This window comes from Ictidomys tridecemlineatus, chromosome 10 (genome assembly GCF_052094955.1).
Source record: "Ictidomys tridecemlineatus isolate mIctTri1 chromosome 10, mIctTri1.hap1, whole genome shotgun sequence".
NCBI lineage: Eukaryota > Metazoa > Chordata > Mammalia > Rodentia > Sciuridae > Ictidomys > Ictidomys tridecemlineatus.
The window spans coordinates 10867641-10889630 of record NC_135486.1 but is presented as its reverse complement, the minus strand read 5'-3'; the positions used below and the strand labels follow the sequence as shown (position 1 = coordinate 10889630).

Here is a 21990-nt window from a genome sequence, read left to right as displayed (position 1 = left end):
ATCATTAATTCAAAGTTTTTACCTTTTTATAAGCCATCCCACTCAGTCTCAGATATACTCATACATTCATGAATTTATTTTATACATCTAACCTTCACTGAGTACATTCCATATGGCTGTCAATAACAATTAAGAGTCCATTACTTAAGGAGTTCAGGTTTTAATTGGAAAGATCTCAGGATAGTGCTATGATAGGGGAAGAGCCAATTTTTAATGGGAATCGTGAATCAGCATGATATATTTAGGAAACGAAGAACTCTGATTATTCCTTCTTGATGAGCTAATTAAAAATTCCAATAGCAGAACCTTCGCCTCCTAGAACAAAAGCAATATCCTTATTCTGCTGCAAATTCCAGGTTGCATATCTCTGGAGACAAATTTAATTATGGCTTCATCCACCTCAAGGCAGAGACCAGAGTGCTGTGGACAGCCTGTATCTAGGCATCCATTTAATGCAGCCTTGGTATCTAATGCAGCCTGTGAAATACAGGAGGAGAGTGTCCCTAGGCCTCTGAAGTAGCTCTCAAAGGACTGGTCCCTCCCTTGGAGCCTTATCACTGGTGTTAAGCTTCCTGGCCTTAACCCCACTGACTGTTTTCCCAGCCCAGGCAGAAACCACCAGGTAGAAAGGGACAGAGTCGAGGTATTTTTAGAAGCAGCAACAATCACAACAGAAGTGGCATCTGGACAGGGAGAGGTGACAGAACATTATGAGATTCTCAAGTCATGGAATAGAAGGATCGTGCTTTCCCCACAGTGTTATCTTTTGAGGGAGCCAGAGATATATGTGATACATTTTTATAAAGATGCATATGCAAAATGGCTAAAACAACGAATTCTACTATTATGTATAATTGTAATGCACCAGTAGAAAAAAATCAAGAAGTAAAATCCAGTTCTGGTCAATGATTAAAATAAGAAGCTTTAGCACTTGAAGGCATGACTTTGTTTTATGTGAACATTTATTTGAAGGAGAGCCTTCGTTTCCCTAGGGGGCTGGGTGGAAGGTATCGCTCTCTCGAATAATACTTATTTTTCTCAAGTCTTTTCCGTTGTTGGGCTATGACAGATCTCTGGGAACAAGTGCCTTCTAGCTGACGGGGAGAGGGATGGCGTGGTGAGTCACCTGGAGATCATCAACAGGGGCTGCTGGGTGTGTCAGATACCTCTCCTGGAACTGTTCCCTCTCCTTGGATGAATCGAAGATGCTTATAGAGATAAGGCAGACCCTGCAAGGCAGATATTTTTGGAACCAGGGATTTCGTGCTGCAGAGAGATTGCCACCATTGGTTATTTCTCTGCTTATTATTTATTTGTTATCTATTTGGTGTGCTTTTTTGGAGGATCTCAAATGGAAATGGTGGGTAAACCATAATTCTCATTTCAAAGCCCATATTCACTGTCAGCCTATGCAGGCTCATCTTTTGCTTCTGCATCTGTCTGCTTAGGAATGAATGTACTTTCTCCCTTTGCCTTCATTTTCCATGGTCTCTCCACTCTAATCCTCCCTTCTGAGCCAGTCGCTGGAACATGTTTGATATATATTTTTGGATTTCTATTTCCTTGTAAAACACACAGAATCATTTTGTGTGTGAATTTATTTTTGGTTACATGGTTGGTCTTGACCTTGGTCTGTTTCTTGATTTTTTTCACCCAGCGCTGTCTTTAAGACTGTCTGTGCTGCTGTTCCCACAGCTAGTCCACTGCTCCCCACGTCTGCATAATAGGACATGGAGTGCATCCACCATAGTTTAAAAACCCATTCCCCAATGACAAACTTTGAGGTGGACTAGATTTCTTTTTTTTTTCTTTTTAAGAGAGAGAGGGGAGAGAGAGAATTTTTTAATATTTATTTTTTAGTTTTCGGTGGACACAACATCTTTGTTGGTATGTGGTGCTGAGGATCGAACTGGGCCGCTCGCATGCCAGGCAAGCGCGCTACCGCTTGAGCCACATCCCCAGCCCCGAGATGGATTAGATTTCTGACCATCATAATCAGTATGGTAATGAACAGCTTCATATATGTAAACTTAGGGACTTGTGCAAATGGTGCTTTGGGGCTATTTTCCCAGGAGTAGATTGTTGGTTCACAGGATGAATGTGTATTTAATTTGATTGCCAGTAGCTTTCTAGCTAACTTGAGCAATTTAGGTCCCTTCCAGCAGTGCACGAGAATTCTTGTTTATTTGGCACCCTGTTGATATGTAGCATTATCCAGCTTTCTGCTTTTTGCCCAAATGATAAAGCATAAAGTGGCATTTTATTATTCTAATTTGAATTTCCCTTATTTCTAATGAGTTTAAGCATCTCTATATATTTTCCAGCTGGCTGGGGATGTAGCTTAGCAGTAGAGCATCTGCCTAGTGTGTGTGAAACCCTGGATTTAATCCCTGGTATATTAGCCATTCAGTTTTCCATGCTTTGAGTTGCAATTTAGTCTCCTCATGGAGTTTTCTGTTTGGGAGTTTCAGCTGTTTATTAGTAACTTTCAGAAGTTCCTTGAGTAAATTGTGCTTCTCAAACTCTGATATGCATGGAAATCACCTGGGGATCTTATTAGGATTCTGATTGTGATTCAGTCAGGGTTGGATGGAGCTAAAGATCCCACACATCTAATAAGTCCCCAGATTGTGCAAAAGCTGATGGTCCTTTGAGTAGCCAGTTCTAGATGTTAGTTTGAGGCTTTGCAAAACACTTCTAAGTTTGTCACACTATTGCCACTTTTGTCTAGAGTTAAAAGTATTTATGCCAGCATTTTGCTGTGTGGTTATGCTATTGGAGACTTTTCCAGAAGTCCTTCATTATCCCTGAGTCACAATGATTTTCTTCTTTCTTCTTTACTAACTTTGTAGGTTCTTTTTTTTTTTTTTTTTTTTTTTTTTGTGAGATGAGGGTCTTGCTATGTTGCTTAGGCTGACCTTGAGCTCCTGGATTCAAAGGATACTCTTGCCTTACCCTCCAAGTAGATGGGACTCTAGGTACTGATTGCCACACCTGGCTACCTTCATAATTGTATATCACACTTAAGGATTTAATGCTTCTGAAGTCTCCTTTGCATTGGGTGTACATCAGGTAGATTGATTATTATTATTATTACTTTTTTTGGTGCTGGGGATCGAACCCAGGGCCTTGTGCATGCAAGGCAAGCACTCTACCAACTGAGCTATAGCCCCAGCCTAATTTTAATTTTCTTCTTTATAGCAAGCCGTTTTCCCCAGTATCAAATAGCCCACTGTTTTTCCATTGATGTGTGATGCTTTGTCTTATTGCAAATTCCAAGTTATATGGAAGAGTAACTCTTATACTTTTGTTCTTTCCTTTCAAATTTGACTTATTTGGGGAGCTTTGTCTTTTTAAATGAATTTTCAGTAAATCTGTTTAGCTTCTTGAACAACTCTAACTGAAATCTTGAATGAAACTATTGATTTATTTTTATACTCATTTACAGGAAATTAATATTTTTTTACTTCTCCCATCTTTCAACAGGGATAAATCACCATTTATTAAGATCTTTCATGTCTCTTAATGGGTTTAAAGTTTTTCTCTATAAGGTTTTGATTTTATTATTCTTTATATCTATTACAAATATTTTGTTTTTGTTGCTTTTGAGAACAATATTTTACTTATTATATTTCTAAGTTGATTGTTTTTGACATAGAGAAATGTCATTAATTTTTATAAACTATTTTTTAAAATGTTTAAATTCTTTTTGGTTATACAAGAAGTAGAATGTATTTGGACATATCATACATACATGGAGTGTAAGTTCCCATTCTTGTTGTTGTACGTGATGTGGAGTTAAACTGGTACTAACAAAGGAAAGTGAGGTCTGATTCATTCTGTCTTTCCTCTTCCCATCTCCCCTCCATTCCCTTCATTACATTATTGTCTAATCCAAAGTACTTCTATTCTTCCCTCCCACCCGCTTATTGGGTGTTAGCATCTGCATATCAGAGAGTACATTTGGCTTTTGGTTTTTGGCTATTGGCTTATTTCACTTAGCATGATAGTCTACAGTTCCAGCCATTTATCAGCAAATGCATAGCTCCATTGTCTTTATGACTAAGTCATATTCCGTTGTGTGTGTGTGTGTGTTTCACATTTTCTTTATCCATTCATTTGTTGAAGGGTTTATGGATTGGTTCCATAGCTTAGATATTGTGAAGTGAGCTGCTAGAAACATTGATGTGCTGTGCCACTATAGTATTCTGATTTTAAGTTCTTTGGGTAAATGCTGAGGAGTGGGATAGCTGGGTCAAATGGGGGTTCCAGTCCAAGTTTTAAGAGGAACCTCCATACTGCTTTTCAGAGTGGTTGCATGGATTTGTAGTCCTACCAGCAATATGAGTGTCTTTTCCCCACATCCTCACCGACATTTATTGTTACTTGTATTCTTGATAATTGCCATTCTGACTTGAGTGAGTTTTAATTTGCATTTCTCTAATTGCTAGAGATGTTGAACATTTTTTCATATATTTATTAACTATTCATATTTCTTCTTCTGGGAAGTGCCTGTTCAGTTCCTTTGCCCATTTATTTATTGGGTTTTTAGGTTTTGGTTTTTGGACTGTGAAGTTTTGAGTTCTGTATATATCCTGTAGATTAATGTTTTGAGGTGCAGGTGGTAAAGATTTTCTCCCATTCTGTAAGCTCTCTCTTCACACTCTTGATTGTTTCCTTTGCTGCGAAAGAATTTTTTCGTATAAACTAATTTTGTATTTCATAGTTTTGATGACCTTTCTATACAGCTTTTCTGTATAGATAATGATACTATTTTTTATATATTTATTTTATTTTATTTAGTTGTAGTTGGACATAACACCTTTATTTCACTTGTTTATTTTTATGTGGTGCTGAGGATTGAACCCAGGGTCTCGCATGTGCGAGGCAAGCGCTCTACCACTGAGCCACAAACCCAGCCCTGATAATGATACTACTTTTTATGATTTTTATTAAAACTTTTCTGATTCCTACATAACTGAAATTATATTTTCATTATTTGCAAATAATGATACTTTTATATATTCTATTCTTTTATAAATTTCATTTTTTGCATTTATCATTTATTTTATTGAAAAAATGAGTAGACTTTTTTGAGCAGTTTTAAGAAAAAATCAAGAGTATTGAGAGTTCTCATGTACTCCCTCTTCCATGCCCTAAGATTCCACTCTTATGAGAACTTTACACTGGTATTATTCATTTGTTGTAACCGATGAATCAATATTGATACATTAATGGTATTAAATAAAGTCCATAGTTTGCATTAGAGTTCACTCTTTGTACATTTCTGTGGGTTTTGCCAAATGTATAACGTCCTGTATCCAGTATTACATATCACAGAATATCTTCACTGCACTGAGATCCCTTGAGCTCCATATGTTCATCCTTATCTCCACTCCTGGATCTGTCAATCACTGATGTTTTTAGTGCCTCCACAGTTTTGCTTTCTCCTAAATGTCATATGGTTGGAATCATATGAAATGTAGCCTTTTCAGATTGCATGCAGATTGCTAAATGAAAGAAGTCAATCTCTCACTTAGCAGTGTTTTTCGTGTCATTTTGTGTTTTGATAGTTCACTTCTCCTTGTTACTGAATGAGTCCATTGCATAGATACACGAGTTTGCTTTTCCATCCACCTACTGAAAGACATTTTGTCTCCCACCCCCAGGTTTTGGCAATTGGTAATTGCTGTAACATTCAGGTACATGTTTTTGTGTGGACCTAAGTTTTCAATTCCTGTGGGTAAATACCTAGGAGTGTGATGGCTGGATTGCACGGTTCAAGGTATCCTCAGTTTTGTAGGAAATTGCCTGCTGTCTTCCAAAGTGGTTGTACCACCTTGTATGCCCACTAGCAGTGAATGAGTGCTCCTGTTGCTCCACATACTCGCCACCATTTGGTGTTAGTGTTTTGAATCTTAGCTCTTCTGATAGGAGGGCAGTGGCCTCTCATTGCTGTTTTATTTCCCATTCCCTAGTGATGTATTACATTGAGCGTCTTTTTATATGCTTATTTGCCATCTGTCTGTCTTCTTTGGTGAGGTGTCTGTTCAGATCTTTGCCTTTTGTTTCATTGTATTGTTTTTGCATTTTAAGAATTCTCTGTATATTTTAGACACAAATCCTTTGTTAGATATGTCTTTTGCAAAGTTTTTCTCCCTGTCGAGACCTTGTTTGTAAATTCCATTTACCAAATCCCCGCTTCCCCTGCCATGTATTGTGCTTTTGGTGCTATATCCAAAACCTTATTGCTGAGCCAAAGGTGACCTAAATTTTTTTTCTGTTTTTTTTCCTGGAAATTTTTATAATTTTGCATTTAATTTAGGTCTCTGATCCATTTCCAGGTAATTTTTGGGAGGGCTATAAGGCCTGTATCTAGATTTAAAAAAATTTTTTTTTTGCATGTGTGTATAGTATACAGTTTTTCCAGCGCTATATTTTGAAAGACTATGCTTTCCCCATTAAGTTTTTTTTTTTTACTCCTGTCAAAGATCAGTTGACTATACTTGTGCAGGCCTATTTTGGGGATGTCTCTTCTGTTCCATTAATTTATTTTTGTATTCTTTTCACCAGTATCACACTGTCTTGATCACTGTAACTGCTTTTTAATTTGTTTTATAACCTTGCATTTTTGAGGAAAAAAAAATTCGCAGTTGATTTTAATCTCAGTTACATAAGAAATAGGACACTTTTAATAAAAGAGAAAAAAAATCACCAAACATTATAGTTTTTATTCTTCTGCCAGAGGTTTCATTCTTTCAAAAGCTGGAACACTTCTGAAGTGGGGCAGCTGGGATGGAGCTGTCACAGTGAGTGGGGGCTGGCCTGTGGACTCTTTATCTGCCAACACTTATCTGACATCACTGAAAATGATAGGGAGCTGGGGGCCATGGAGCGTGCCTGTAATCCCAAAGGCTTAGGAGGCTGAGGCAGGAGGGTCGCAAGTTCAAAGCCAGCCTCAGCAACTTAGCAAGTCTCTAAGCAACTCAGTGAGACCCTGTCTCAAAGTACAAAAATAAAAAAAGGTCTAGGGATGTGGCTCAGTGGTTAAGGGCCCCTGGGTTCAATCCCCAGTACCAAAAAAACAAGCAAAATGAAATAAACAACAAACCCCAAAGAATATGATAGAGAGAGATACCAAGGGTAGGTTTTTCATAGATATTATTATTATCCTTTGTATTTATGGTGATTATTATTATTTATTTAGCACTGAATAGTTTATTGGAGACACATCTGAATACTTCAGCCGTTTTGGACTTAATCCATCAGGAGACATTTGTTGCAGTATGCATATGTGCAAGTCTGACCAAGTTTTTGTTTTATTTTTAGGTCAATGATGCCTTCCTTCACGTGATACAGCGCAAATCCACGGGCAAGGTTCTTCTTTCTCTTAAATAAATCCTTACTTCTGCAGCAAATTCAGCATGTCCAAACCCAAACTCGCATTCTTTCCCCAAAACCTGATTTCCTCCTGTGTTTCTAAAGGTGTTACCACCTTTCTTAGTAATCCAGGTTTAAAATCCGAAGTCGCCTGTGGTTATGGCTTCTTATTGCTCATAATTAATGTGACCATGGAGGGTATTGTCCAAACTTGGACCTTTCTGAGAGTAGAAGGGTGCTGTTAGTAATTGCACCAGAAAAAGGCGTCCTGGGCAGCAGGATGGAGGGTCACCCTGTACAAAACGTGCTCGCTGCTGGTCCTGCATTCCCACTCTGCGGTCTCTCTCACCTCCAGATCCTCCCTTCCGTCCTAATCGACTCCTCTGCTGTTTCCTCAGTCTTCTCACTGGCTTCCTACCTTTGAACTACCCTGTCCTCTGCGTCTGCGTCATGCATTGCTCCATGGTGGTCTTCCTGATGCATGGTTCTACGTCTTGCCTCAGGAAACCTGCAGTGGCTCACTGTGGCTTGCACGGTGCAGTTCAGAGCCCTGGAACCAGCATTGGACTATGGCCGTGATTTTGCCGTCTCTGTTTTCCAGCCCATGTCTGTAGTTCCTCAGTCCCTGATCTTGCCCCTTCTCTCCTTCACTCTGTCAAACACTGGCCGTCCTGATCCCTGACCCCTGAGGCCTCCTGTGCCCCTTTCCTCTTCCTCTGCTGCCTTCCAGTAGCTTCTCCTGCAGGATCCTGTTACATCCTGACTGTCATAGGGTGTGGCCTGGGTAAGGGCCAAGAAGCGGGTCTGAATCCACTGTGGAGGTATTACATTCATTTTTCTCAGTGCAGAGGGGCTATTCCATACAATGTCTACCTCCCAGAGCTACTGTGGGCAACACCGGCAGGGATAGGGGAGTGCACCTGGTAGGTAGTAAGGGATTAGCAAAATGAAAATAATCAGCAGATTACTTAATTTCTTTCTTTCCTCCTTTCCCAGTAAATTGTAAGCTCCTTGAGAACAAGTATCATGTCTGATTCACTTTTTTTTTTTTGACTTCTCGCACCATCTCCCATAATGACTGAACCTGGGTAAATGTGAAATACTTTGAACTGAATTTGAATGACCTGAAGCTCTTAAATCATAGGATTAAATTAAAAACATGTTGCTCTGGAGACAACCCAAATGTCCATCAGTTGGTGAATGGATAAGTAAAATATAGTATGGACATACTGTGGAATATTATTCAGCCTTAAAAAAGAACAAGACTTGGATACTTGCTACCACGTAGATGAATCTTGAGAATGTTACATGTGAAATAAGCCAGAAATAAATAGACAAATACTCTGTGATTCCACTTATATGAGAACCTAGTGGAGTCAGTTTGGCAGACAGGAAGTAAAACGGTGGTTGCCAGTAGGAGGGGAAAAATGGGGAGTTACTGAATGGATATAGTTTTGGAGTGGGAAGGGGAAGAGGTTTTGGAGGTTGATGGTGGTGACGGTGGCATGACAGTGGGAATGCACTCAGTGCCGGGGAACTATACATGTAAAAATGCTTAAAATGGAAAAAAAAAGGTTAAAATAAATAATGTAAAATTAACGAGTTGAACCATTTTTATGTCTTATCATATTAAAAAGTTTAAAAAGAGAACATGTTACCCTGACTTCCCAGTGAATTGATTCCAGAAAGACAGAGTGTGTGCGGAGTGCTGAGTTCAGGAAGCTGCCGTCTGGGCCATGTCCTGGTCTGCGGGGAGAGGTCCTGTACCCTGCTGGGTGCTCAGAGGGCCCTTGGTGGTCGGACCTGGATGTTCCCACTTTATGGCGGGGTGAAAGCCTTTGAATTTTGGCTTTCTCCCTCTCTAGCACTGGGATGCTGCCTTGTGATGCTGGGCCTGGCAGCTGGTCCCAGGTCCCAGGCGGCCCCTTCCCCCTGCGGGCAGCCATGGCCACACTGCTGGGTTGATGATCCCTAGGTCTTGGACCACGCTTCAAGTAAGGATGGGTGCGTGAGTTGAGGAGCCCCTCTGTTCCTCCCACTGCGTGAGTGAGGATGGTGAGGAGGGAGCTGGTGGGGTCAAAACAGGCGGCACTCACAGCAGCCCTGTGGGGACCTGTGGGGACTTTTGAGGACGTGGTGAGTTTTTGCCTCAGACCATTTAAAAACACCTGTCTTCTCAGGATCTTGTTACCAAGAGATTTTTTTTTTTTTTAAATAGAATCAAAATAAGGGTGAACATTTGGGGAAAGAATTTGAAATCTGGACGACTGCAGGAGGAGGAGGGGGAAACGGCAGGGGAACCCTTGTCTCTCGTGGGCCCACGTGGTCCTTCCGTGGGGTGCTTCCCAGAGGCTCAGGGCACTGGCTGCCCCCTCCTGCCCCCTCCTGCCCTCCACTCTCCTCCTGCTCCCTCCTTGAGTGATTCCACTCTCCTCCTGTGCCTTCTCCCAGCCCCACTTCATCTTCATGGGACTCTTTTTATATTTAAATGAAGGTTGGTTTTTAAAGATCTCAAGAAACTCCACTGGAGGGTGATTTTGGAACTCCCTCTGGCATCCAGGAAGACATGGGGGTGGACCCTGGGAGAGAAGGAAGACAAACAGGACTGGGGAGAGCTCTGGGGGGCCCGGCCGGCAGCGGCCCCCCTTTTCACTGCGCTGAGCTGATCCCTGGTGTCACAGGCAATAAAGATAGAACGTCCCCAGCTCACTGGTGTCAGAATGACTCAGATCAAAAGAGGCAGGCATGAAGGAGAGTGAATTCTTCAGGGGTAACAAGCACTGGCCAGAACCCTCATGACGGGTTCTCGGCTCGCCTGTCTTCCTGTCTCATGGGATGGTTTGATTTGAAGGCATTTGACTCATATTTTAGTCATTGTTGGGTGGCTCTACCATCTGAGCTATTAGTCTGAAAAAAGAATCAATGCGGCGCCCAGTGACAGTATTTATTCTGAATTCACAGACTTCCCCAGCCTCCTGGTAGGCTGGCTGCCGGCTCCCACCCACACACCTGCCTTGCCTTTTTCAGAACCCGTGGGCCCATCCACTGCACCTGCTTCTCTGGGCAACCAGAGGGAGCCTATCTGCACCTCGGCAGCACGTTCCGTCCTCTCCTTCCTCTGAAATCTCCGAGTTTAGAAAGCCATCTTGAGCTACAGTGGAGACAATAAAAGCTTTGATATTTGGCCAGAGAAGGGAAATAGGGAGGCCTTCCCACTCTCACCTGCACCTAACAGCCACCACCAAAATACGAGAAAACCAGGAAAATCCCATGTTGTCATTCCATTTCCTTATTTTTCCTTCTGAGATGGTAAAAGGGAATCAAAGAGCAGTGATTTTTCACAATCTGTTTTGTTTACGAAAGTCACCCGAGGCCGAGGCCTAATTGAATCAACCCTGGCATTTCCGGCTGTGTGCTTCATCAGCAGGGCTGATTGCTGAATCAGAAATCTGAGCCGGCCAGACGCTGGTTTCTGGAACTTTATCATTGTTGAGCAATTCAAACAAATGTGGTCCCCCTCTTTTGGTTAACTGCTCTTAGAAGTGGACAGGTTCCTGAGCTTTTGTGAATTGTAGCATTATTTTAAAAACCTTATTTTAATGACAATAATATCACATAGTCACTGAAGAAAGTCAAGCCACCCAGAGGTTGATGAGTACAAATCGGGACCCTGGTTTTCCCTACCCTTTCTCATTCCCATTCTCCAAGGCAATCACTGTAAACAGTTTGGTATTAGTCTTGCAAGCCTTTTGATACATATACATACTTTACACACAGAGGTTCTTTCTTTTTTTTAAAATATCTTTTTAGTTGTAGGTGAACATAATACTTTTATTTATTTTTTACACGTGCTGAGGATCGAACCCAGTGCCTAACACATGCTAGGCAAGTGCTCTACCACTGGGCCCCAGCCCCATAGAGGTTCTTTTTAAAATCAAGATCTATGTGTTTTTATATAGATTTAAAAATAGTACACACTGTTCTACAACGCGCTGGCTTTTTATTTAAGCATACTTTCTATCACTGAGCTATATCTTTGGCCCTAATGTGCTGTTTTTGATCAATAATATATCATGGATGTCATTGATGTTAGTAAATATAGAGCAACCTCAGTCTGTTTAACTCCTGCTTGGTATTCCATAGTGAGGATGTACAGTGTATGTAATCCTATCCTTACCTATGGCTTATTCACCTAAGCACACACTTATGTGTCAAACTCAGCCCAGCATAGGGGTACATAGTGAGCAGAAGGTATAAATTTAGTTGGAGAGACAGACGTTAATCAATCACACAAAACCAGGCTAAACTGGAATAAGGTAAATCATAATGGGGGGTCTTAATTTGGGGGTGGAGGTCAAGGAAGTTCTCTCTGAGGACCATCTCTTGAAGAATCCCTCCAGCTATAGTGGGGAAAAGGGATTGAAGAGGAGCAGACCAATGAAGAATCCATTTAGGTCCAATGAGAGATCTTCAGAGCTTGGACTTTGATGGTGGTCATGGGAAAGGATAGAAGTGGACGGAAAGGAGAACCATGTAGGAGATGAATGAAGGGCCCTGAGGTTAGACTAGGGATAGGGCAAGGAGGAGGGGGCGAGGAAAGTGTCCACATGACTCTTCCTGGATGTGTCTGAGAGGACAAATAGCAAAAGAGAATTGGGTTTCGGCAGCAGAGAGTATCATGACGAAGAAGATTTAAGTTTTGTACATTTTTACTTAAGTTTTGAGGTAATGGGGGTTGTCTTAATTTGGGGAGGTTAAGGAAGATCTATCCTCTTGGTGTTCAGGAGAGAGGTGTGCCTAGAGCTGCCTATTTGGGAGTCATCTGCACGGTGATATTGATGTCCTTGGTGTGGCTGAGAGTTTGTGGAGTAAGAAAGGAAGAGGGTGTAGATCAGTCATGATCTGCTCTTTTCAGTAGAGCTGCCAACTATTTCATGGCTACGCTGAAAGAGACGTATAGAGGGGGAAGTTTGGGGATTTAAAGTAAGTAACAAGTGATTAAAAGAAAGGATGCATCACACTGTGGCTAAGCTATCATCGGGGACCAGGGACCTGGCTCTAATTCCAGCTCTTTGACCTTGGACTACATTCACCTTTTTATTTATTTTTTTCATATGAGCTGTAATATAATTTTTTTTTCTTTCTGCCTTGCATGGTTCATGAGGGGTGGATGAGATGATGTACATGAAAGTGCTTTGCAAGTTGTCATTTCATAAAGGATTACAAATGCATTAGTCAGTTTTTTTTTTACTGCTGTGAAAAAACACCTGAAAGAAATCATCTTAAAAGGAAAGCATTTATTTTTTTAAATTTTTTGTTCTAGATGGATGGACACAATGCCTTTATTTTATTTATTTGTGTGATGCTGAGGATCAAACCCAGTGCCCCATGCATGCGAGGCAAGCCTTCTATAACTGAGCCACAACCCCAGCCCCCTAACGTATTTATTTTTGCTCACAGTTTCAGGGGTTTCAGTCCATGGTCACTTTGGCTTCATTGTCTCTGGGCCTGTGGTGAGGCAGGACATCATGGCAGGGACCACATGGTAGAGCAAAGCAGCTCATCTCAGGGCATCCAGGAAGCAGAGAAGTAGAGATGGAGAAAGTGAGAGTGAGAGGAAGGGGAAGGAGTTGAAAAGAATGTTCAAGGGGATGCCCTTAAGGATCTGCTTTCTCAAACTAGGCCCTATCTTGAGTTTCTACCATATGGTAAATTATGAATCCACCCACAGATTGATCCACCAGTGAGGTTGGACCCCCATGATCCATTCACCTTCCAAAGGCCCCACCTCTGAACTCTGCTGCACTGGGGACCAAGCCTTCCAACACATGAGCTTTTGGGGACATTTTAGGTCTGGACCATCACAGCAAGGTTACCTTGTACCAGTGTGTTTAAATTCATTTCAGATTTGAAGCAAAATTGTACATTTTTTCAGCATATGCTGAGCTGACACTGAGCAAAAGAATTGTTTGATTTTTAAAGATGGCTCTCAAATATCTTTACATTTTTAGCTGAGGTCAGTCTGCTCTTTTATACATAATAATAGATAAAGTGATGGGGGCCTGATGATCTGATGTACTTCAAAGACACATAGAGCCAGACAAAGTCTAGAGAAGGACACCTCATTTGATCAAGATGGCAGAGAGCTCTTTCTTTCTTTCTTTTCTTTTTTGAGGAATGATAAAAGAAATAGGGCTCTTGATTCTGGAAAGACACAGGCTAAGAGAGGGATATGACTGAAAATTATAAAACGATGAAAATCATAGGATAAAAACATGAACTTATTAAATCCCAGAGCATAAGAACTGCCGACAACTTTAGCATGCTAAAGAAATAGTTTTAGGGCAAAGTAAAAATAGCACTTTTCACTCAGGAATAGTAAACACGTAGAACCTAACTACTCTCAAAGTTTTGCTGGGATCAAGATAAAACATTACAAGAGGAAGATTTATATTGTTGGAGAAGATAAATTCATAGCAGAAACTTAAAATCGTTTGGCTAGTTTTCCCTAGTCTTGGAGGATATTCAAGAGAGGAGCCAGGAGGCTTTCCTGTCTCTGGCATCCCTTGTCCAAATCAGGATTCCTGAGTGGACCTGCTGGAGAGCAGGGGACACAGAATTTGGGGTCAGAAGTCCTGCGTGCAAGTATGACCTCTGTGACCCTAGAGAGTCACCTCTAAGTACTTCAGATCCCTCATCTGTTAAAAAGTGGAGGGGGACGACAATATTAAAATCTGCCTAACTATTGTGAGAGGTTCAAATGAGGTGATGTTTCTGGAAGTGTTTTGTCATTGATCAACAGATGTTATCCTTATGGACACAAGAATTTCCTATTGTTGTAGCATTTCCAGTTCTATGCCCTCCAGATGGGTGGATCTTCACCTTGTGCTTCCTGTTCTGATCTCCTCAGAGATCATATTTACCAACTTGAAAATGAAAGAGAGGACAGAGGGCAGGGAACAACCCCTGGTCTTCTAGGGAGGTGGAGAACACAGACACCTCTTTTCTCAGCACCTTTCCCCCTCGGGGAAGGTCTGGTGGGAGAACTAAAGGTAGGGAGAACTTTGCAAACATCTCTTTTCTCTTTTGGATGTTATGGTGGTGTTAATGCTTTGGATATGAGGTGTTCCCAAAGGCATCAGTGTTAATGCAGGAATATTCTGAGATGAAATTATTAGATCATGAGAGTTGTAACCTCATCCATTCTAGTTTGATGGACTAACTGGGTGGTAACTGTAGGTAGGTGGGGTGTGTCTGGAGAAGGTGGGTCACTGGGGGTGTGCCCTGGAAGGTGCATATTCCCTTTGGTGCCTTCCCACTTCTTTCAGCCATGAGGTGAGCAGTTTTCCTCTATGGTGCATATGGTGCATATTTTCCTCTATGGTGCACTTCTGTCATGATGTTCTGTCTCACTTTGGACCCAGAGCAATGAAGTCAGCTGACCATGAACTAAATCTCTGAAACCAAGCCAAAATAAACTTTTCCTCCTCTAAGTAGTTCTTGTCAGGTATTTTGGTCACACCGATGCAAAGCTGACTAACCCAGAAATTGGTACCAAGAGGTGGCATCATTGATAAGATTAACTTGATGATGTGGTTTAGAAGTCTTTAGAACTGGCTTGCAGGAGAAGTTTGGAGATGCAGACCTGAGAAGCCTTAGAATGTTAAGTTGAGCTCCATGGGCAATTCTGGTGATAGCTCAGAAGACCAGAATGCCAATAGGAATGAGGACGGTAAAGATTGTGCTCATGAGGTTTCAGAGGGAGGTGAGAACTCTACTGGGAGTTGGACTGGAGGCCACATCTGTTTCATTCTGCCAAAGAACTTGTCTACATTTTTTTTTTACCTGTCCTGAGACTTTCTGGGGGCCAAATTTAAAGGTGATGGACTAATTAACCTGGTAGAGGAAACATCAAGATAGCACAGAATTCATACAGCAGCATAATTATTGTTGGCAGCATTTAACCAAGCTGGCTGTGAGAATTTGGAGCAATAAGCAGAGAAGGAGGATTTAAAAAAAAAAAACCAAACTTGCAGTTTGGCCTGAAGAGTGTGTGTAAGACTGGGGCCAGGGAAGCTGGGGTTGTTGAAGAGATTACAGCCATTAAAGGGACACTAAGTACTTTGCACAAAGGCAACAGGAAATGTACCTTGGAAGCATCTCAGACCACACCCATCATAGGCTCAAGGGTATAGAAGAAAAAATTAATTAATTTAGGAGACCAAGGGTATAGATGTAAAAATTACTTTGTACAGAGAGGCCCAGGGAGTTTCTTACCATGCTCAGTTTCACCAGGTACTCAGAGGCCACTGCAGCTGTGGTGAAAGGGCATTCAGCTACTGCTTGAGCTGGTGGCAGATCTTGGCATCATGCGTGTGGTGCTGGTTCTGCAAGAAAGCAGGATTCTTGAGTTAAAGAGTCATGAAAGCTTCTACCAAGATTTCAAAGGAAGACCTGGGAGGCTAGGCAAGGTGTGACAGGGTTATCCCTGTGGATGCCCCTGAGAGGGCAGTGTGTGACGCTATGAGAAGGAAGCCCAAGCTGTAGTGAATAACCCTAAGATTAAAAGATGCCAGCAATGTGGGACATCTGCAGAGGAAAACTGCTGACCATGGACAAAGCTATCCTAAAAGATAGGCTACATGGGCTGCAACCAGCAAGGCCAAAGGGGTGTGGCTGCCCAAGCTCTTTGGAGATCATATCTCACTACCATATGCTCCACGTGCCAGACATGGAGTGCAGAAAACATTTGCCTGGCTGGGTTTTGATCTCGTCTTGGTTCCATTTCTTCTATTTATGCCCCTGTTTTTCCCTTTTAGAATGGGAATGTTTATCTGTACCATTGTTTATTGAATATATGTAATTTGCTTTTGCTTTTTTTTTGGGGGGGGGGCGGGGGAGGCTGGAGATGGAACCCAGGGGTACTATATCACTGAGTTACATCCCCAGCCCTTTTTACTTTTTTTAATGTGAGACAGGGTCTCGCTAAATTGCAGAGGCTGGCTTTGAGCTTGAAATTCACCTGCCCCAGCCTCCTGAGTTGCTGGGTTACAGGCATGAGCCACAGAACTTGACTTTGCTTTTGAGTTTTACAGAGACTCACAGTCAAGAGTTTGCTTTGAGTCTCAGATGAGACTTTGGACTTGGACGATGCTGGAGCTGCTAAGACTGTGAGGACTCTTGGAAATGGACCAAATGCATTTTGCATTGTGAGATGGGCATAAACTTTTGGGGGGTCAGGGGTGAAATGTTATGGTTTGGATAGGAGGTATCCCCAGAAGCTACTGTATTGATGCAGTAGTATTCAGAGGTAAACGATGAGATTATGATAACCATAACCTAATGAGTCTATCCTAGTTTGATGGACTAACCAGGTGGTAACGGAATGCAGGTGGGCTGTGGCTGGAAGCTGTAGATCCCAGGGCATGTGTCCTGGAAGGGTACACCTTCCCTGTGATCCCCTTCCCCTCTTTGCTTCCTGGCTGCCATGAGGTACACCACTGTCTTCCAGGGTGCCCTCTGTCTTATCTCACCCTGGGCCCAGAGTGATGAAGTTGGCTGACCATGGACTAAATCTCTGAAGCTATGTGCAAAAATAAACTTTTCCTTCTCTGGTACTTGTCAGGCATTTTGGTCACAGCAACACAAAGTTGACTAACATAGTGGTAAAATACCCGCTAAAAGATGGGGGTGTGTGGGTCTCTGGGTGACTTTCCAGGAATGACGGAGGAACTCTGGCACTTACAAATATGCCTTGCAGGACCTCAAAGTGAGAGGTCTGCACAAAGCAACCCCTATGTCTCAGGACAAAGGCAGCACATGAGAACCCGAGGTTTCTTTTAGGAACCCTAAAAAGGCCTGTACCAGGGCCCGATGAGAAGCGAACATGGTTTCTTATGACTTCTCCTAGTTTTAAGATTTAAGGGGGAGAGAAAAACAACGGCATGAATTTTCCCTTCAGGATGGCCATTGCAGTTCCCTGTGGTAGGAGACTTGATGGAGATTGAGGAGGGGCCATGTCTTGCTTGGAGGACCCTCTGAATTCCATGTGTATCTTTGGGAATCTGACTCTGGCAGTGGAGTACAGCAACAGCAGGAAGAGAACCACTAACAAATACTGCCCCGGTCCTCCTTGGCACATAAGAACTATGTCACCTGCCTTTCAAGTGCCTAGCCTTATTTCCCATGTGATCTACTGGAAAGAGAGTGGCCGTGCACCAAGCAGGCCTGGGTTTGAATTTTGGCCTCATCGCTAAGAAGCTGTGTCTCAATTTCCAGTGCACAAGACGGTTGATTATGCTCTCCCCTTACCACTGAGTTGCAGTGAGGGTCAAGTGAGATTTTTGTGAAGCATTCAGCACAGCACTTGGCACACTGTAGATCTAAGTGTCAGCTTTTTCATGAGCCTCCAGTACCTTCTACTTTGAGGAGACTGCTAAACTGCAAGCTCAGAGACAGCAGGGACCAGAATGTGCTCTGCTGTGTCTGTGGCACGCCTGCAGCACCGAGGAGCAGATCTCTCTCTCGGCTCTAGGTCATTCCTTTTCTGTGCTGGTTGTATCTACTGAGGGCCCGCTGGAGGCCCATTTCCTCAGTGAAGCCCACCTGCATCTTTCTCTCAGAACTCTTAGCTACAGAGTCTGGCCTTTAGCTATAGATTTGCAAGTTGTCTTTGTATGTGCCAGTCTTATCCTTCAGCAATGTTGAATGACACGTAGTGAACACTAACCCAGGTCCTGGGTTAGAGATGCCACCAGGAAGTCGGCTCCTGACAGGCAGCACCTCTATCTGACACTATTTCCCTGGGGCCCAGTGCAGGGTGGTGCCTGTCTTGCCTCAGACCTGAGGGAAACCTCGGGTTCTCATGTGCCGCCTTGTGCTTTGTGCAGACCTCTCACTTTGAGGTCCTGCTCGGCATATCTGTAAGTGCCAGAGTTCCTCCGTCATTCCTGGTATCTTGGTGTTGATTTTGAGAGCTGTGCGGACAGTTTGTATTACAGCTGATGGTTCTCTTTTCTTTTTCAAGAAAAATAGCTTTCGCATGTCAGTTGGTGCTACTTTTATGTCACACAGGGTGATTGCTTAAAAGACTCCCCTTTCTCTCCTTCTGCTCTGAAGATTGCAAGGGTCAGTGGTAGGAGCTGGACATGCCTGCTGACCTTCCTCCGCCCTTTCTTCTCTGAAGGAAGCATCAAGGGTAGTGTCTTTCTGCAGGCAGGTTGGGGGAGCGGTCCTGGAACCCACCTACCTCCTGCCTTCGGGTCCTGCTTCTCTCAGGCGTGCTTTCTGGTGTAGATTCCAGGCCTCCTCCTCAGTTCCCACGGAGCCAGGAACCTCTGGGACCCCCAGGACCCCGCCCTGCAGCTTCCATGTCAGAGTCAATAACCTAGTGCTTCCTATTGAGCGGTTTCCTTTTCAGCTGGTGACATTTCTGACTTATTTATTATTTAATTTTTATGCTCTCCTTTAAAGGGTACTTTTTAAAAAAGTTTAAAATAACCACAAGGAGACCTTGTGATCCTCTTCTCACTGACCCAGATAGTTTAAGAGCAGATATTTTAAGAGGCTGACAGCAGCCTCTCAACTGGGGACCTGGGCCGGCTCTCAGGAGCCGAGGAGCTCAATATAATAATAAAATATTAATCCCACTTCCCGCACATGAAACACTCTTTTTGTTTTTCCTTACCTCCCTGAGCCCTGCGCCTCCTTCAGGGCGCTACAGAAAAAGTCCTGGACTTGGGGATGAAAGACTTGGGTTCCCTCTGACCCACAAGCTGTCTGCCCTTGGGTGAGTCACTTCATGTCCCTGAACCTTGCTTCGTCATCTCTAATCAGGGGTGCTGGGACCTCATGGAGTGAGCTGAGGGATTAGGGTCCAGTGGGCCTGGTGACTGGAAACACAGAACAGGCCCCACTGCTACCCTCTTCTGGGGTGGTGACCAGTTCTCGGGCTTAATAGTGGCCCAAGAGCCTATGCTCTTTGTGTAAAAGTATCACATCAGGCTGTTCCATCACTTCCTTAAGCTGCCTGTTGTGGGTTGAATTGTAGCCCCTAAAATGTATGTCGAAACCCTAACTGTTGGTTCCTGGGACCATGACCTTGTTTGCACAGAGGGTCTTTGCCGATGTGATCCAGTTGTGATCAGGCCATATTGACTTGGGATGGGCCCTAAATCAGTGCCTGGTGCTCTTACGAGTGGGGATTTGAACACTTGCGGAGGGCAGATGGCCTGTGGAGATGGATGCAGCAGTTGGAGTGATGCAGCTATGGCTGGAGGAAGGCCCAGGATTGTTGGGAGCCACCAGACGGTAGGGAGAGGCGGGGAGGATTCTTCTCCAGAGCCTTCCGAGTGAGCACAGCCCTGTTGACACCTGACTTTGGGCTTCTGGCCTCTACCAACTGTAAGAGAATAAGTCTCTGGGAAGCACCAGAGATTGAACCCAGGGGCACTTAACTGCTGTGGCACCTCCCCAGCCCTTTTAATTTTTTATTTTGGGACAGGGCCTCCCTAAGTTGCCGAGGCTGGCTTTGAGTTTGTGATCTTCCTGTTTTAGCTTCTCGAAACACTGGGATTACAGGTGTGGGAGAATAAATTCTTAAGAGTTTTAAGCCACTACAGTTTGTGGTAATTTGTTGTGGCAGCCACTGAAACTAACACACTGCCTAAGAGTCTAAATAAACTATAACCACGTGCCATGGAACGATGTTTTGGTCTATGGTGGACCACAAATATCACAGGTCCCATGTGATTCTAATGGAGCTGAAAAATCCCCACCACCCAGGGACTTCAAAGCCACTGAAGCCTCACTGGAGCACAGTGCACGGCTCACGAGGCTGCAGTGATGCTGGTTTAAATAAACCCACTGAGCTGCCAGTTGTCTGAGGCATAGCTCCTGCGATTTCCTGCAGCACACAGTACTTGGTGATGATAATGCCCAAATGGGTCATGTTGTCACTATGTATTTTTTTAACATTATTTTTTTATAACTTTTTAAAAAATTTTGTTGAGTGATGCCTGGTTCTTTCCTGGGATCATGGGGGACACCCTAAAGTGAGCAGGGGCTTCCTGGTGGGTATGTGTCCTTTGCTCCCAGAATACTGTTCTTTCTTACCCCTCTGCCCCTCCACAGCTTTGAATCACAGGCCATCAGAACACCCATACCCCATGCCGTGCCTGGTCGTCTGCCAGCCTGGGGGTGTCATCCCTCCCTTGGGGAAACTTGTGTGGTCCTGCTGGCTCCCATGCTCTTCTTCCCCACCCTCCTGGCCTCTGTTGGTGGCTGAGTTGCCCATTTAGCTCATTCTTTCTGGGATTACTCCCCCTACCCCCTGAATCTTTGGGAGTGGGAGGCAGGCATACTTCTTTCGTAGCTCCCAGATCATTCTAGTATGTGGCTCAGTCGAGAATCATCATGTAGATGATCCAGATCCTTCACCGCTTTGGTTCCAGCAGTGCTTTCTCCCACCTGAGCCAGCCGTTCTCACGTGCTCTCCTGGTGGTCATTGCTAGTACCAGCACCCTATTCTGGTGTCCACCTCCTCACTTCCAATCACTCCCCCTAGGACCCCAGCTCCTCCCCTCAGCCTCATCAGGCCCACGACCCATCACCCCTGCACTTCTTCACCGTCCTCATGACCTTGGGCCTCACTTTCTGCCCTCCCAGCCTGAGTCCAGGATCCAGGCTCTGCTCCCTGCCTCCTGCTGTCCTTCTGACACCTTCTCTGGGCGAACCCCAGCCTGACAGATCTCTGCTTGTCTATTCACGTCTGGGTCCAAGCACCAAATCTCAGGATGTGCCTGAAGGAAGACACGCAGCTGGCTTGCTGCTCTTAGTTTTATGAACACAGAACTCGAGTGGATTTTCAATGCTGCCTCATTTCCCCAGTTAATCCACTGCCTGCTCTTTAAGGGGTGATCTCACACCTTCTCCCTCCAAACCAACTCTCTCCAGTATTTCTGGCCCCCTCGTTCCTCCAGGGCTGAGCTCGCTCCTGCCTTCAGAAGATTGCACCCACGGTCACTCGACTGGCACTCTGCCCCAAGTGGGGCCATGTACACCTCCCTGGGTGCATCTCCCCTTCTCAGAGAGGGAGTCTCTGACCCCACTACCTAACACAGCCTCCCGCCCCCTCGGACTCCCCCTTGCTTTATTCATGGCACTTACCACTGTCTGCATCATAAGATGGATTTGTTTCTGGCTTGTCTCTCCCCCTCGCTAGCATGCAGGCTCCGCGAAGGCTCCTTCTGGGTTGCCTCCTGCCTGCATGCCCAGCACCAGGTACCCAGCAAGCTCTCAGGGAGGGGGATGAACAGAGGAATAGATAGGTGGTGTGTGCTTGTGACCTGCTGACCTGGGAGGACCTATGAACAGTGATTCAGGCTTGAAGGTCTGCATCTATACTAGACCTGGATTCAAAGTCTGCTCCTCTCCTTGCTAACTGTGGGACTGGGAGCAAAGTCCTCAGCTTCTCTGAGTTTCAGCTTTTCTCATCTGTAAATAAAAATGGCTAGATAATGGGAGCTATTCCATGGGAGTGCTGCATGCATTACATAAATAATGCACAACTGGCATGTTACATACACTCAACAAATGTTAAAGAATAGAATA

At 43.8% G+C, this 21990-nt stretch overlaps 1 protein-coding gene across 4 annotated transcripts in view; it reads left to right on the top strand.

Annotated features, from left to right (window-relative positions):
- LOC101956422 (quinone oxidoreductase-like protein 2) overlaps positions 1-21990 on the top strand; it is a 57438-nt gene that overhangs the window by 19715 nt on the left and 15733 nt on the right. For 2 of the 4 annotated variants that reach the window (XM_078022371.1, XM_040276824.2), the window contains one exon: positions 7330-7418. The exons of the other annotated variants lie outside the window; for them this stretch is intronic. In XM_078022371.1, coding sequence (XP_077878497.1) covers positions 7330-7398 — 69 coding nt within the window. In that variant the 3' untranslated portion in view covers positions 7399-7418. Of the gene's footprint in view, positions 1-7329; positions 7419-21990 lie in introns of those variants that run through there. 4 annotated transcript variants of the gene reach the window in all.